Genomic DNA, 17,195 nt, shown 5'->3' with positions numbered 1-17,195 from the left:
GAGGTCACAAGGATTTTCTATTATTTGACTTACTGACCTAGTTTTTGATCGCATGTGACCCAGTTTCGAACCTGACCTAGATATCATCAAGGTGAACATTCTGACCAACTTTCATAAAGATCCCATGAAAAATGTGACCTCTAGAGTGGTCACAAGCAAAAGTTTACAGACAGGCGCACGGACGGACGACGGACGCTGCGCGATCACAAAAGCTAACCTTGTCAGTTTGTGACAGGTGAGCTAAAAAGTGAAATAACTTCTTTCGGTACAGTTTTTGGTATGGTTTTGTATGAGCATCAGACTGAGTATACATTTTTATATCGCTCTGTTTTTAACTCATACATTTTGAGGCCTTGATTATTCTTGGCAAACGAATTTTGTAAAATGTTGAGGGATTCGATGTTGTAAAATTCATAGTCTATTTATATCTTTTCTCATGAATAATGTTTTCTTTCGTATGATCATACCATACCTGTAAATTATAAATAAAAAAATTTGTCTTTGAATTAGTTTGTTTGAAAACGAAAGATAATGCTCAACTTTTTTGTTTGAATGATTGTTCATAGATCTTGAACTGTATTTTTGGGAAACACATCCGAATATACGCATATTTTATTCAGATAACTAAATTGTCCTAGAAGAGTTATCTGCCACCAGCTTCACTTTTCCAAGTAGGAAAAATGAAGTATGAAACTTAAACCATTATATAATTAAGGTACTCCGGTATTAAGTATTCAACAGAAAGTAATATCAGATGCAAATTGAATTTTTAGATACCATCTCTACACTTACAAACAGGTCCTAAATCTGTAGCTCCCAATTTTTCTAATACTCAATTGAACAACTGACTGATATACAAATATATCAAATTTATGAAAAGAAATTTACTTCTTCAGGTCAGCCTCTAACTCTGCCCTCAGATGTGGCTTAGACATTTCATATCCCATTGCATCATAACCTGAAAATATTCAAAAGTAAAGTGAAACATAGAACAGGTTTACAAGTATATAATGTAAGATCATAATTTTGCCTAAAAGTCTCTTATCCCAGCAACTGTTTGTTTTGTTTAGTTTTAAGTTACACAAACATAATTTTTGGTTACACGCAGGGGTGTAATGATATGCTAGTCTCTCAATACAATATATATATTTGGATATAGAAGCAATGATACTGTACATATCGCGATACAAACCCATAAGTCAGCATTCATGTGACAAAATGAAGAATATTTCCTACACTGGGAAAGTACTTAAACATTTGTTTATAAGTTAATGCTTAGCCTAACATTTTGAGAAAAAAAATGACACAAGTCAACAAACAAGAGGACCATGATGGTCCTGAATCGCTCACCTGTCCCCACATGACCCAGTTTTGAACGGAGTATGACGTCGTTTTTTTCTATTATTTGACATAGTAACCTACTTTTTGAGCTCAGTTTTACACATGACCTAGATATCATCAAGATAAAAACACTTTACCCTGGACTCCCCCTAACAGCAACTGTCATCAGAAAGATCATGAACTCTTTTCTTCAGAAAAGAAAAACATACTAATCTTAATCTATCTATGCAAACTCTAAGTACAACAGAATATAACCTTAAGAAAAGAGATTCAAACCTTCAACCAGTCCCATCCCTAGCTGACCAGGAACAAATCTTCCATCAGGACGTACACCAACATAGTTTCTTGACTTGATTGTTTCAATATGTTCAGCATGAGTTGCATCAGTACCTAAATATAGAATTCCTGTGTTATGATATTTACATTGTGATAGACTATTATGTTACGTGGCCAAAACAGAGATTTTTTTTTTTTTTTTTTTTTTTTTTTTTTTTGGATTTAACGTCGCACCGACACATGATAGGTCTTATGGCGGCTTTCCTGCTTTAATGGTGGAGGAAGACCCCAGGTGCCCCTCCATGCATTATTTCATCACGAGCAGGCACCCGGGTAGAACCATCGACCTTCCGTAAGCCAGCTGGATGGCTTCCTCACATGAAGAATTCGACGCCCCTAGTGAGGTTCGAACCCACATCGATGAGGGGCAAGTGATTTGAAGTCAGCAACCTTAACCACTCGGCCATAGAGGCCCCAGAGATATCTTACACCACAAGTATATCTCAGTATTTACAAGACATTATCTTTTGGAAGTTTTGAAATGGTACAAATTGTTAAATACATTGATTTTCATTTTATTTCATGATCATTTTGTTCTCTAGTTAAACAGTATTTATGCATAAAATTGTTTAGTAATCACATTCAAACTATATTTGACATTTATAAGTAGAAACATTTTAAAATTCAGTTTTTCTTTCAAAGCATAAAATACAGCAATAGATTAGATATTTTACAGCAGAATAGTAACTGTTTTAACCGCTGAAAGTGCTTGAAAAATAAAACTCCAGAATGTTACTTCACACAAAATGTTTTCTGCTTCCATTAATTTCAGTATTTAACAAAATAATGAAGCTTGTTCCAAGTTACACTGACCAATTCCATGTTTGTCCATCAATGCAATGAGATCTGCTTCACTCAGTAACAGGGGAGGACTTGTCTCTCCATTGTTCATCTAAATTACAACAAGTATTTTTGTTTAAAATTCCGAGGAAAAAATAATTCAATTTTAAATTTACTTTACAAATAAACATTTAAAGTAAAATATATAATTAAATAAAATCTTAACAGTGTCAAAGACAGGAAAAAGGTTTTAATACAAACTTACAGCCTACTCCTCAATCATATTACCTTAATATATAAACTTACCAACATATATTTGGAATAGATTCTGTTTAAACAGTGTGAAAAAATGAAGCAAAGCAATGACTTTGTATGGTAGCAATCCAAAACAAAATCCTTTTTACATGTAGTGTCTTCATAAAATATTAATTAAGTTGTGTAATTTATGCTGGATATTGTGAATGTCTATGGACAATCTTTTTAGAAATTTAGAAATTAGAAATTTCAGTATACCAAGTTTGAACTGATACTGTTAAAAATTGATCAATTCTTGTTACTAAGGCAACTTATTCATATTAAATTCCTAGAAATTATTACCTCTATTGAAGTAGGTTGAAATTCATCCCCCTTGTCAAAAACAGGTATTTCCTACAAGGTATAAATACAATAAAATCATAAAATACTTCAAAACTGCATCTTACATAATATACTTCAATATTTCATCTAAAAGGTGAAACTTTTTGCTTTTTATCAGAAATAATTTTTTTCTCTCTGTTTTTTTTTAAATTTTTTATTTAACGTCACACCGACACATGATAGGTCATATGGCGACTTTCCAGCTTTAATGGTGGAGGAAGACCCTAGGTGCCCCTCGGTGCATTATTTCATCATGAGCAGGCACCTGGGTAGAACCACCGACCTTCCATAAGCCAGCTGGATGGCTTCCTCACATGCAGAATTCAACGCCCTGAGTGAGGCTCTAACCCACATCGATTAGGGGCAAGTGAATTGAAGTCAGCGACCTTAACCACTTGGCCACGGAGGCCCCATTTTATCAGAAATATAAAATTAAAAACTTTAACATGAACTTTTCAGAGAGTGACAAACCAATAACCCAGACTAAATTTTCCCATCAGTAACGGTATATTCTACAGTTTCCAAACTGCCATCTGCCTGCTCAAGTTCATCTTTCTAATAACAAAGTTTTTTTTGTAGTAACCAAACTGGGAAAAAACTGACTTACTTGAAGGAACCTAATCCTTTATGATTTGAATTCAATAAAATAACCTTGCAGTCTATTTACTATCACATACCTTATTCTAACACATATGTATGACCATTACCGGGTACTACCTGTTCTGTGCAGTATTAACTTCTTAATTACTATCCATACACATAAACAAATTACACTAAAGACATTACCTTTCCACTCCATTTTTCATAGATATAGACTTCTAAATAATTTTTGGCAGTAACCATTAAGCCTTGGACTGTAAACTGAAATAGAGAGAATGCTGCAAATAGTCTGTCTCCAAAAACATTTCTTCTATTAACTGGGAGCAAGGACATCATCAAAGTTCCCAGAATAAATAAAACTTCAGTTTAAGTTATTAAAGGTTATTTCATTGAAAAAAAAATTCAATTACCTCAATAAACAACCAAAGTTTTATTCCTATTAAACAGACGTTACATTCTTCAAAAATGTATGTCGCTTGATTTAATTAAAACTAAAATTATAAATAAAGAAGAGAATTCAACACCTATGTCTAGTATGTACTGAAGAATCCTTACAAACATTTCGAGGAGCATTTCACTTACTCGTTCCTCAGCAACATCAATTTCTACTGTTGTCTCAAAGCCTTGAGCATCCTGGGAGCAGCAAGCTAGGAAATGACGCACAATAAACTCGTACAGTTTCTTCTCGTTCCCCTGCAGATTGTCCGTATATTTCGTAGGATGTATGGGAGGATGGGCATTATCTGTTTTGTTACCATTTCTAGGTGTAGGTCCCCTCTCTAACACTCTCCTTGCAAAATCTATTGTACAAGATAAAACATTTGAAAATATCAGTCAACGCAAGTTCACATTTGTACCAAAATTCATTTTCTCTTCTGCTTACTCACATGAATCATCTGTATAGGTTAGTGAACCTCTTTCATGTTTGATTAAAATAAACATTTCAACTTGAACCATATCATGAGGCCTCAAGAGCTAAAACAACAAGAGGGCCATGAAGGCCCACCTGACCTATGGACCTAAAGATCATCAAGACAGTTTCATTAAGATATTTTCATAAATGTGGCCTATAAATTGTTAACTAACTTTTCTTTTGATTTGACCCGGTGACCTAGTTTTTGACCCCACCTGACCCAGACCTGAACATGACCTATAGATCATCAAGATTAACATTCTGACCAAGTTTCATTAAGATATGGTCATAAATGTGGCCTCTAGAGTGTTAACTTGCTTTTCCTTTGATTTGACCTGGTGACCTAGTTTTTGATGCCACAGATTCAAACTGGACTTTGAGATCATCATGATTAACATTCTGACCAAGTTCCATGAAGATACAGTCATAAATGTGGCCTCTACAGTGTTAACAAGCTTTTCCTTTTATTTGACCCGGTGACCTAGCTTTGGACTCCACATGACCCAGATTCAAACTTGACCTAAAATCATCAAGATTAACATTCTGACTAAGTTCATAAAGATACAGTCATAAATGTGGCCTCTAGAGTGTTAACAAGCTTTTCCTTTGATTTGACCCGGTGACCTAGTTTTTAACCCCACCTGACCCAGATTTGAACCTGACCTATAGATCATCAAGATTAACATTCTGACTAAGTTTCATTAAGATATGGTTATAAATGTGGCCTCTAGTGTTAACTAGCTTTTCCTTTTATTTGACCTGGTGACCTAGTTTTTGACCCCAGATGACCCAATATCAAACTCCTCCAAGATTTTATTAAAGGTAACATTCTGACCAAGTTTCATTAAGATTGGGCCAAAATTGTGACCTCTAAAGTGTTAACAAGCTTTTCCTTTGATTTGATCCGGTGACCTAGTTTCTGATCCCAGATGGCCCAATATCGAACTCATCCAAGATTTGTATGAGGGTAACATCCTGACCAAGTTTCATTAAGATTAGACAAAAATTGTGACCTCTAGAGCTAGAACAGACGACTGACGACGGACGGACGACTGATGACGGACAAAGGTCGATCACAAAAGCTCACCTGCTCAGGTGAGCTAAAAACAGAAGTTTTTTTCCACATGAACCAGTTGATGGACTTTCAACAAATTTGGTCTGTAATATTCTTGGACAGATCTTTCTCAAGTTTGACTGGGACCTGACTTTGGAGCAACAACACAGGTCAGCATTTTTAAACAGATATTATGTAAGGAAAACTTTAAAAATATTCTACTGCTGACGTATATGGCTTAGTGGTAAAATATGCATATATACATTAAGTATTAGATAGTGGCCCTTTACCAACTATGTTCAAGCTGGTATCTGGCAAACCAAAGGTGTCTGTGTTTTATATGAAAAATTTCAAAAAAAATCTTTTTTCTTCAGAAGTACAAGATTTGCGTGAAGAAACATATTCAAAGTCAAAAGATAAAGGAGTTAAAGTTGTAGCTTAAGTAACAGATAAAATAAAATATAATAATTCCCTTAAATGCTAGATTTTTCAGTTTTCCGAGTGTTCTGGAAGCTATGTTTCACCTTTTACTTTTCTGATTTTACTTGATATCCAAAAAAATTAAAGCTAAAAAAAAAAAACATGGTACATTTTTGTGAAGATCAAGCTGTTTTTTTTTTTAAATTTGTTTAAAAAAAATACTGACTTTCTGTCTTTATGAAATTTTCTGACAGCACTGATACTTTAAAACTCTGCTTTAATACTTTTTCAACCTCTCATCACTTGAATGATGACATTACCTCCCCAGTTTGGGTCCCGGGTTTGATGTTCCACCATGGAGGCCAGATCTATCTCCTTGGCGAATATATTAGTCTCAGTTCTTGGGTAGCTAATAAATCCATTAGTGTACAACTTCTCAGCTATCTTCATGGTTTCTTTAGCACTGATACGTAACTTCCGTGATGCCAGCTTTTCTAATTCCTGTGTTATAATTTTATGTTGAAGTTTTTGCTTTTAAAATTAAGGGATCATTTTAGGGTTTTCTTTCAGTAACATACAAATACAATTTTTCAGGCAAGTTAAATTTGCAGACAAACAAGTGAATGAAGTATTGCCATGCAATACAAAGTCCCCTACTGGAAGGCACCTAATTTTCTCTACTGCAGTATAACATAATGAACTGATATCTGTCAATGATGTATAAACAATATTGTACTACATATAAAATATGTTATAACAACACACTTGGATTAAAATGTGCATATATAAAAACCCACAGTTGTTTTCATATTGAATTTTTTTGGCTGATTATAAAAATGTTATCATGTAAGTTATTTATAGTAACAACAAAGGGAAATTAATCTTTAAAAAAAAAAATAAATAAATAAAAAAAATAATATAAGTCCACAAGAAACTCTTTACCAGGTAGAGATAGGTCAAAATACACCTAAAATTTGGATGTAACATGCATGCTGTACCACAGAAAAGTGGTCTCGATTTTTCTCTACCGCCAGTAATAAAAAAGTTACATAAAAATCTATTTATAGTAACAACAAAGGGACGTAATTCTAAAAACAAGGGTGCCTCATGGTGGTGAACATTTGGTCCAAGTTACATCAAAATCCCTCCATGCATGAAGAAGAAATGTTCCATACAAAGTCATTCTTGAATTTGACCTTTGACCTCTAAATATGACCTTGACCTTAGACCTAGGGACCTGGTTCTTGCGCATGACATGTTGTCTCATCCAGGGGAATATTTGTGCTAACTGATATCTAAATCCTGCTTTGCATGACAAAGTTATAGACCGGACAGGAAAAAAATCCTCTTGACCTTTGATCTCAAAGTGTGACCTTGACCTTTAAGCTAGGGTACTGGGTGTCGTCTCATCATGGGAAACATTTGTGCCAAGTAATATTAAAATCCCTTCATGGATGGCAGAGTTATGGACAGGACAGGAAAAAAACTCTGTTGACCTTTGACCCCTAATTGTGACCTTGACCTTTTAGCTAGGGGTCCGGGATTTGCGCACGACACGTCGTCTCATCATGGGGAACACTTGTGCTAAGTGATATTAAAATCCCTTAATGAATGTCAGAGTTATGGACTGGACACGAAACAGACCCTGTTCATGCTATGTTAACATTTGACTGCTAAGTGTGACCTTGACCTTTGAGCTAGGGGACTGAAAGTTGTGCATGACACATCGTCTTATTATGAGGTACATTTGTGCCAAGTAATATTAAAATCCCTTCATAGATGGGAGAGTTATGGACCGGACAGGAAAAAAGCCTTGTTGACCTTTGACCTCCAATTGTGACCTTGACCTTTAAGCTAGGGGTCCAGGTTTTGCGCATGACACGTCGACTCCTCATGGGGAACATTTGTGCCAAGTAATATTAAAATCTCTTCATGGATGGGAGAGCTATGGACCGAACAGGAAAAAAGCCCTGTTGACCTTTGACCTCCAATTGTGACCTTGACCTTTGAGCTAGGGGTCCGGGATTTGCACATGACACATCATCTCATCATGGGGAACATTTGTGCCAAGTAATACTAAAATCCCTTCAAGGATGGGAGAGTTGTGGACCGGACAGGAAAAAAGCCCTGTTGACCTTTGACCTCCAATTGTGACCTTGACCTTTGAGCTAGGGGTCCGGGTTTTGCGCATGACACGTCGTCTCATCATGGGGAACATTTGTGCCAAGTAATATTAAAATCCCTTCATGGATGACAGAGTTATGGACCGGACACGAAATTGCGGACGGACGGAATGACGGAATGACAGAATGACGGAATGACGGAAAGACGGAATGACGGAAAGACGGAATGACGGAATGACGGAAAAGTGCATTCCTATAGTCCCCAAAACTGGTTTTCAACCAGTAGGGGACTAATAAAATGTCTGTGTAAAACGTTATTCCAAAGACTTTCTCAACCATGTATTTTTAATTCAGATGATAACAAGATAATCACAATTTGTAATTTATATTAACATCTTTGTTTTCTCATTTTTTCAAATTGATTTATCTTATCCAATGTCCCGAACTTTTAAAACCGATACATCTCTGAAGCAACAAATTGTTCAAATAATTGTGACTGGCAGAACGGCAAGCATTCTAATGTGGAACACACATTTTTCATAAAACATATATAAACATTTTTAACAAAGCAAGTGCTGTGGCCTCTGGAATGCTCCATCTTAATGGTGTAAAGATTCATGGAAATAAGCATACATCATCTGTAAATAGCTTCGTCTCAGTTGTAACCATATAAAAACAAAGAGTAACATTCTGTAAACCAACCTTATTTCCTATGTACCAATGCCAGCAAACATGTACAATCCTATTCCTATTTTCATCACTTTAAATGACATTTGAGCCGTGCCATGAGAAAACCAACATAGTGGGTTTGCGGCATGGATCCAGACCAGCCTGGATGCGCAGGCTGGTCTGGATCCATGCTGGTCGCAAACCCACTATGTTGGTTTTCTCATGGCATGGCTCATTTCATTTTCATATTCATAAAGCAGCATTCTAAGATCGTTGTACTTACCACGGTATCGAGAGCTTGCGGTCTCCACTTACTCTTACTTCTACCTTTTGTATCCACCACTCTCGCTAGAGGAGACTGAAACACAAAGACATGTATAAATACTTACAAACTACAGCATATATAAACTTAACATTTTCAATACGGTAAGTATATAAAGTCTTAATATTCACTACCTAGACTTTTTGTCTGGCATGTATTACTGAAAGAAGATTCGAAGAGTCGACATGTCGTAACATTTTGAAGGACTTTTGCCCATTTTGTTTCCAAAATATTACAATTACAAAATAGAAGGTCATGTTCTTACTAATACTGTGACTTAGAAATGCTTATAGACTAAAAATGCACATTTCAATATGCTATTACTTTGTAAGTGTGGGTCTATGAGCTGTTGAGTGCGGATCTATAAGATGTATAGCGAGTGTGGGTCTATGTTAAGCGAGTGTGGATCTACAAGATGTATAGCGAGTGTGGGTCTATCTATGTTAAGCGAATATGGATCTACAAGATGTTAAGCGAGCGTGGATCTATAAGATGTTAAGCGAGCGTGGATCAATAAGATGTATAGCGAGTGTGGGTCTATGTTAAGCGAGTGCGGATCTATAAGATGTATAGCGAGTGTGGGTCAATGTTAAGCGAGTGTGGATCTACAAGATGTATAGCGAGTGTGGGTCTATCTATGTTAAGCGAATGTGGATCTACAAGATGTTAAGCGGGCATGGATCTGTAAGATGTTAAGCGAGCGTGGATCTATAAGATGTATAGCGAGTGTGGGTCTATGAGATGTTATACTGCAGTAACTGGACAGTTATACTACTTCAATGTATTACTTTGACAGAAAACAGGGGTATCAATAATCATAATGTTACATGCTTACCTCTAAACAATGCTGATACAGCACAAAACATGCCATATAATCAAATAGTCTGTTCCTGTCAACAAATAAAACAGAATAGAACAATATATACATCACAAATGATAGCAGGATATCAAATATGTTTATCTCAATCAATATTTCTATGATCTAAAAAAGTTACAGCTCTAAATAGAGAAAATCATATCAAATACTAGAGGCTTAAACCAGCAGCAAAACTAGAAATGATTATTTAATGGCCTTTATGTTTTACAAGTCACATTTACAGATACTTAAAACAACTACCCAACAATAAACAATTTTGTGAAAACGAAATTTATCTGTAAAACAGATTATTCTTTGAAATCCAATCTGAAAACAGACTATAATTTCCAAGGTTCTTTACAAATCGTAAAACATCTTTCAATATCAAATTCCTGAAAAATAAATATAAGAAAGAAATTTCAACAGTGTTTACCTTTTCCAATTAAAGTCCACTGCAGTGTCATCCATTTTATAGGACACTGAAAATATTTAAAAGACACATTAGGATCAAAACAAAACTCTTGTATGATTCAAATGGAAGTAATCATCACGACCAAAATCACTCTGAGAAAAAAATTAAAAACTGATAAAATGACTTTTTATCTTATATATATTGATATTATAAGATCTCTGAATTTCTCATACATTTTAAACAATCTGATGAACTTGAGCTGGCAAGTTTAACCTTTAGCCTGCTGGCAGCAAGTGATTCTGCCTTTGCGACCAGTGCAGACCAAGATCAGCCTGCACATCCATGCAGTTTGATCATGGTCTGCACTGTTCGCTGTTCAGTCAATAAATTTTCAGTAAACACCCCTTCAAATGATAAATGGTTCTGCCCAAATTGAATGATGGACCAGTCCATTATAGAAATTTAGCAAGCTAAAGGTTAAGGTACATTTAGACCATTCACAGGAACTGTAATAAAATACCTTTAAGTTTCCAGAAAGGTTCGGGAATAAATGCCTGAACTTCTTTATATCTCTCAACAACAAAACCTAGCGTAGGAAACTGACAACTCCCATAGCTAATCAGCTGGTCTGCTAGAACATTAGGAAATATCTTCTGTAACCTCTTTGTTTGAAACCTTGTAAATGCTGCACCTGTAATATAAATTTAACAAATAATCAACTTTGAAGGCCTTCGAGTGGTTTACCGTCTAATTTACCACAGTTCAGAGTTCAGATGTTTAGGAATTGAACAACGAGGACATTAGCCTGGATGGTTAAATACTGAAGCATCTGAACGATGATTTTGCTTGTTTATTTTTTTTTGTTTTTTTTTTGTTTTGGGTTTAACGCCGTTTTTCAACAGTATTTCAGTCATGTAACGGCGGGCAGTTAACCTAACCAATGTTCCTGGATTCTGTACCAGTACAAACCTGTTCTCCGTAAGTAACTGCCAACTTCCCCACATGAATCAGAGGTGGAGAACTAATGATTTCAGACACAATGTCGTTTATCAAATAATCACGGAGAACATAAGCCCCGCCCGAGGATCGAACTCACGACCCCGCGATCCGTAGACTGACGCTCTACCTACTGAGCTAACCGGGCGGGTTGTTTTGGGTTTAATGCCATCTTTCAACAGTATTGCAGTCATGTAACGGCGAGCAGTTAACCAAATCAGTGTTTCTGGATTCTGTACCAGTACAAACCTGTTCTCCGCAAGTACATTGTAACTGCCAACTTTCCCACATGAATTATCAGAGATGGAAGACGAATGTTTTCAAGCACAATGTCTTTCATCAAATCGTCATGGAGAAGAGGACTGACCTCGCTTCCCTGTGATCTGTCCAACGCTCTTCCTACTGAGCTAAGCGGTTGAGCCATGTTAAATTAGACCATAATTCACAAGAAGGCTTTGACTGTTTTCTTTCTGACATGCTCATTGACATATTTTAATAAATATTATGCTGGACTTCATTTATCCAATGAGTAATGTATCGGGCGTCAAGCGGCAATTTGAAGTCATAACTGATGTCATAATGCTCTCTTACCAGTCCGTGCATCAACCGTTGTTTATCGCAGAACATACAGAGCTTGATTTCCTTCTTTGTTTAACTGGAAATCAAATCGAGCTATGTTAGAATGATTGTTATAACAAGAACGTGAAAACCAGGCTTTCAAATGTTTGCATCATGCCAACATGTTCTGTTACAATAGGTCATGTTCTGTTATAAATAGCTGACAGCATCCAGTCATGCTTTTTAGAAGTACAGATATAACAAACAGGTGTGTCATTGCCGTATGTCATTCCTGACTCCAGTCATGTGTTTTACCTGACCATTCCGCATCTAAGTAAATGACTCTGAGAGATCAAGCTCCATGCTAACAGAAGCACTTATCTATCTTGAGATCAAGTTTCATGCTAACAGAAGCACTTACCCATCACGAGATTGAGTTTCACACTAACAGAAACACTTACCCATCATGTGATTGAGTTTCATGCTAACAGAAACACTTACCCATCATGTGATCGAGTTTCATGATAACAGAAACACTAACCCATCATGAGATCAAGTTTCATGCTAACAGAAACACTTATCCGTCATGAAATCAAGAATAATGCTAACAGAAACACTAACCTAACTTGAGATTGACTTTCTTGATAACAGAAACACTTATCCATCATGAGACTGAGTTTCATGCTAACAGAAACACTTACCCATCATGAGATTGAGTTTCATGCTAACAGAAACACTTACCCATCATGTGATCGAGTCTCATGATAACAGAAACACTTACCCATCTTGAGATCAAGTTTCACGCTAACAGAAACACTTACTCGTCATGAAATCAAGACTAATGCTAATAGAAACACTAACCTAACTTGAGATTGAGTTTCTTGATAACAGAAACACTTACCCGTCATGAGATCTAGTTTCATGCTAACAGAAGCACTTACCCATCATGTGATAGAGTTTTATGCTAACAGAAACACTAACCTAACTTGAGATCGAGTTTCATGCTAACAGAAGCACTTATCCATCATGAGATCGAGTTTTATACTAACAGAAACACTAACCTAACTTGAGATTAAGTTTCATGCTAACAGAAACACGTACCGATCATGAAATCGACATTTATGCTAACAGAAACACTAACCTAACTTGAGATAGAGTTTCTTGATAACAGAAACACTAAACTGTCATGAGATCTAGTTTCATGCTCACAGAAACACTTACCCATCATGCGATTGAGTTTCATGCTAACAGAAACACTAACCCATCTTGAGATCTAGTTTCTTGCTAACAGAAAAACTTACCTATCATGAGATTGAGTTTCATGCTAACAGAAAAATTTACCTAACGTACAGGAACACTGACGTATCTGGAGGTTTGATACTTTTCTTATGGATACACTTACCTACCTGGAGATCAAATTCCATTTAACAGAAACACTTACCTATCCGGAGATCCAGTTCCATTCTAACATCTACAGCATCACTTGTCTTCTTATCTGGCTGAATCAGGTTCTGACATGCTCTTGCTATTGCCCTGAAAAAAAAATGATGGCATTAAAATCTGCTTGAGTGTGTTTTCGAGTATTATTTAAAAAAAATTTCAACACACTAGCCTATCCAGAGACAGCTCTAGCCATTGTCAAGAAAAAAGCTGTCAATAAACAAAGTATATGGAAATATTCTAGAAGTGCTAACCTTTATCTTGATTGGAAATTCTCATATTCTCCCTGTATTTCAGAAGTTACTAAATGACTATATTCCTTGAAGACAGCAAGGTATATTTTTTAAATGAATAGCATTGCTTTCTGCCTTTTCACATTCTCTACTACAGTCTTTCTTTTTCTTTTGTTGGGTTTAATGCCACACCGACACATGATAGGTCATATGGCGACTTTCCAGCTTTAATGGTGGAGGAAGACCCAGGTGCCCTTCCGTGCATTATTTCATCATGAGTGGGCACCTTCCGTAAGCCAACTGGATGGCTTCCTCACATGAAGAATTCAACGCCCTGAGTCGAACCCACATCGATGAGGGTCTCTACTCCAAGGATCATTGCATCAGGTTTCTATATATCCTAGGAGAATATTTTTATTTGTACATTATATTAAACACTATTTCCCAGACATCTTTAAACTCACTGATTCATCAGTACATTACTTATCACTCACCAAACAGAATTAACAAAGCTTAATACTGAACCTATGGATCATTTAAACTAGGGATGGGAACAAATACTGAAATCAATATTCGAATATTTGATTTGCCATATTCGAATACATGTTGTATATTCGAATATTCGGTTTGTTTTAATGGAAGCTTTGAATTCTTATTAGTGACTGGCATAAACACAATATATTCTGATGTTTTAAACGTGAATAAGGCCTAAAAAATTCCGACCCTACCTAGTTAAACCCGCCAACCCTAGCGTTTTATTTCATGATTCTGTCAGTATAATCATGAACATATTTAACTAATTCAGTGTGATACAAAAAAAAAATCAGCTGTCAAATTGATTATGGTTTAGACCATCGCAACTTTATCTAAAAATAACAGGTCGTCCATTTAAGCAGTTGTATTACCGCTGCCATTTTGAAAAATTCAATCGGCGTGTTAACAGCCGATAAACTTAATGAAAGCAGACTTAAACCTTTTTCAACATGATCTTATGTATCAATCATATGTTATTTCTTGATTTTATTATAAACTAATTCAAAATTTATTTTAAATACGGCCAATTGCGGATGGAAACCGATTCTGGGGACGGTCTGAAATATTGTACAAAATATTGTAAAAAGATGACAATATCTACAAGTTTGGTATTATTTTCGAAAAAAATAATCTAAAATTTGTTACTCAAATCAGGCGTCAATAAAAATAAACAAAAGATAAAAAGGCCTCATTTTTACACCTGTTGCAAACTGTTAATTCGTATTGACGACCACTTCAAATTATACATTGCAATTTTCTTGTTAATTGGACATTTTTTGACATGCATCTGACATTTACACAAACTGTTAATCTGTAATGGTGGCACCTGCCAATTAGGCATTGTTATTTTCTAGTTAATTGGACATTTTTTGATATGTGATAAATAAACAAGAGTGAACAAACAGTTTTATTCTGCAGAATTAGCATGCTTATATCGCCCAAAATCTACAAGACTTATTTTGAAACAAGAGTGCCAGAATGTCACAATATACGCCCGTCACAGCAAATTTCTTTACTCTAGCACCTGTATTTGCAAATGGAATTTTAATTTTGTGGTTGTTTAGTAATCACTGTAAGTCTTTTGTTTTTCTAAGTCCACAAAAAAACTCTTTACCAGGTAGAGATACCTTAAAATACACCAAAAATTGGAAAGTAACATCTATGTTGTACCACAGAAAAGTGGTCTTGGTTTTTCCCTACGGTCAATTATAAAAAAGTTAAAATAATAATTATTTATAGTAACAACTAGGGAAGTTAATCTTTAAAAAAAAAAAAAAAAAAAAGAGCTTTTCTCCATAGGATGACACATCCCCCCGATGGCACTTTGAATGAATGTTATGGCCGATGTTAAGTTTTAGGACCTTTGACCTACGGCCGGGGTCTTGCGCGCGACACGTTGTCTTACTGTGGTACACATTCATGCCCAATAATTTTAAAATCCATGCATGAATGACAAAGATATGGACCGGACACGCCCATCAATGCACTATAATGAAATATGACCTTTAACGTCTAAGTGTGACCTTGACCTTTGAGCTACGGACCTGGGTCTTGCGAAGACACGTCGTCTTACTGTGGTACACATTCATGCCAAGTAATTTGAAAATCCATCCATGGATGATAAAGATATGGACCGGACACGAATGCACTATCATAAAAAAATGACCTTTAACGTCTAAGTGTGACCTTGACCTTTGAGCTACGGACCTGGGTCTTGCGCGCGAACGTCGTCTTACTGTGGGTACACATTCTTCCCAAGTTATTTGAAAATCCATCCATAAAGACAAAGATATGGGACCGGACACGAAAATTGCGGACAGACTGACAGACAGACTGACAGACGGTTCAAAAACTATATGCCTCCCTTTGGGGGCATAAAAAAAAATTGCAAGTCCTCACAAAAATCTTTACCAGGTAAAGATTGGTCAAAATACACCTCAAAATTGGATGTAGCATGCATGTTGTACTACAGAAAAGTGGTCTCGATTTTTCCCTACGACTAGTAATGAAAAAGTTACAATGTATGCTATTTATAGTAACAACAAAGGGAAGTAATTCTAAAGAAGGGAACTGCGCATGACACTTCGTCTCATGATGGTGTATAATTGTGCCAAGTTACATCAAAAATCCCTCCATGCATGAAGAAGAAAAATGCTTCGGACAAAGTCAGTCTTGGGTACTGACCTTTGGCCTCTAAGTGTGACCTTGACCTTAGACCTAGGGACCTGGTTTTTGCGCATCAAAATCCCTCTATGCATGAAGAAGAAATGCTCCGGACAAGGTTTTCATTTTTGTATCATTTGACCTCTAAGTTTGACCTTGACCTTAGACCTAGGGACCTGGTTCTCGCGCACGACACTCCGCCTCGTAGTGGTGAAAATTTGTGCCAAGTTATATCAAAATCCCTCTATGCATAAAGAACAAATGCTCCGGACAAAGTTTTCATTCTTGTATCCTTTGACCTCTAAGTGTGACCTTGACCTTAGACCTAGGGACCTGGTTCTTGCGCCAGACACTCCGTCTCATGATGATGAACAATTGTGCTGATTTTCATCAAAATCCCTCCATGCATGAAGAAGATATGCTCCAGATAAAGTCATTCTTGAATTTGACCTTTGACCTCTAAGTGTGACCTTGACCTTAGACCTAGGGACCTGGTTCTTGCGCACTACACTCCGTCTCATGATGGTGAACGACTGTGCCAAGTTTCATCAAAATCCCTCCATGCATGTAGAAGATATGCTCCGGACAAAGTCTGTGGACGCCGCCCACCTGCCCGCCCGTCCGCCCGCCAGGGGCGTTCCCATAATCAACCGTTTTTCAAACGGGCGTATAAAAAAAAGTATACATTTATTTATGAATATTCGAATTTGATTTTCATATTCCAATATTCAACAGATCTCCGAATATTGGAATATTCATTCCCATCCCTAATTTAAACCTTTCCCTTAGCTTACTTAGCATGTTACAAT

The 17,195-nt window shown here is 36.3% G+C and overlaps 1 protein-coding gene across 1 annotated transcript in view; it reads right to left on the bottom strand.

Moving 5' to 3' along the window:
* LOC123563720 (DNA topoisomerase 3-alpha-like) overlaps positions 1–17,195 on the bottom strand; it is a 73,304-nt gene that overhangs the window by 25,836 nt on the left and 30,273 nt on the right. Inside the window, exons 6-17 of the mRNA XM_053535136.1 lie at positions 13,458–13,549; positions 10,983–11,153; positions 10,484–10,529; positions 10,030–10,084; positions 9,156–9,230; positions 6,401–6,581; positions 4,276–4,493; positions 3,880–3,954; positions 3,055–3,105; positions 2,491–2,569; positions 1,618–1,731; positions 889–958 (exon numbers count right to left, since the gene is read on the bottom strand). Coding sequence (XP_053391111.1) covers positions 889–958; positions 1,618–1,731; positions 2,491–2,569; positions 3,055–3,105; positions 3,880–3,954; positions 4,276–4,493; positions 6,401–6,581; positions 9,156–9,230; positions 10,030–10,084; positions 10,484–10,529; positions 10,983–11,153; positions 13,458–13,549 — 1,227 coding nt within the window. The remainder of the gene's footprint in view (positions 1–888; positions 959–1,617; positions 1,732–2,490; positions 2,570–3,054; positions 3,106–3,879; positions 3,955–4,275; positions 4,494–6,400; positions 6,582–9,155; positions 9,231–10,029; positions 10,085–10,483; positions 10,530–10,982; positions 11,154–13,457; positions 13,550–17,195) is intronic.

The sequence above is a fragment of the Mercenaria mercenaria genome, chromosome 2, assembly GCF_021730395.1.
Source record: "Mercenaria mercenaria strain notata chromosome 2, MADL_Memer_1, whole genome shotgun sequence".
NCBI classification, from domain to species: domain Eukaryota; kingdom Metazoa; phylum Mollusca; class Bivalvia; order Venerida; family Veneridae; genus Mercenaria; species Mercenaria mercenaria.
Note: the sequence above shows the minus strand (reverse complement) of the source record. Positions and strands in the feature narration are given on the sequence as shown.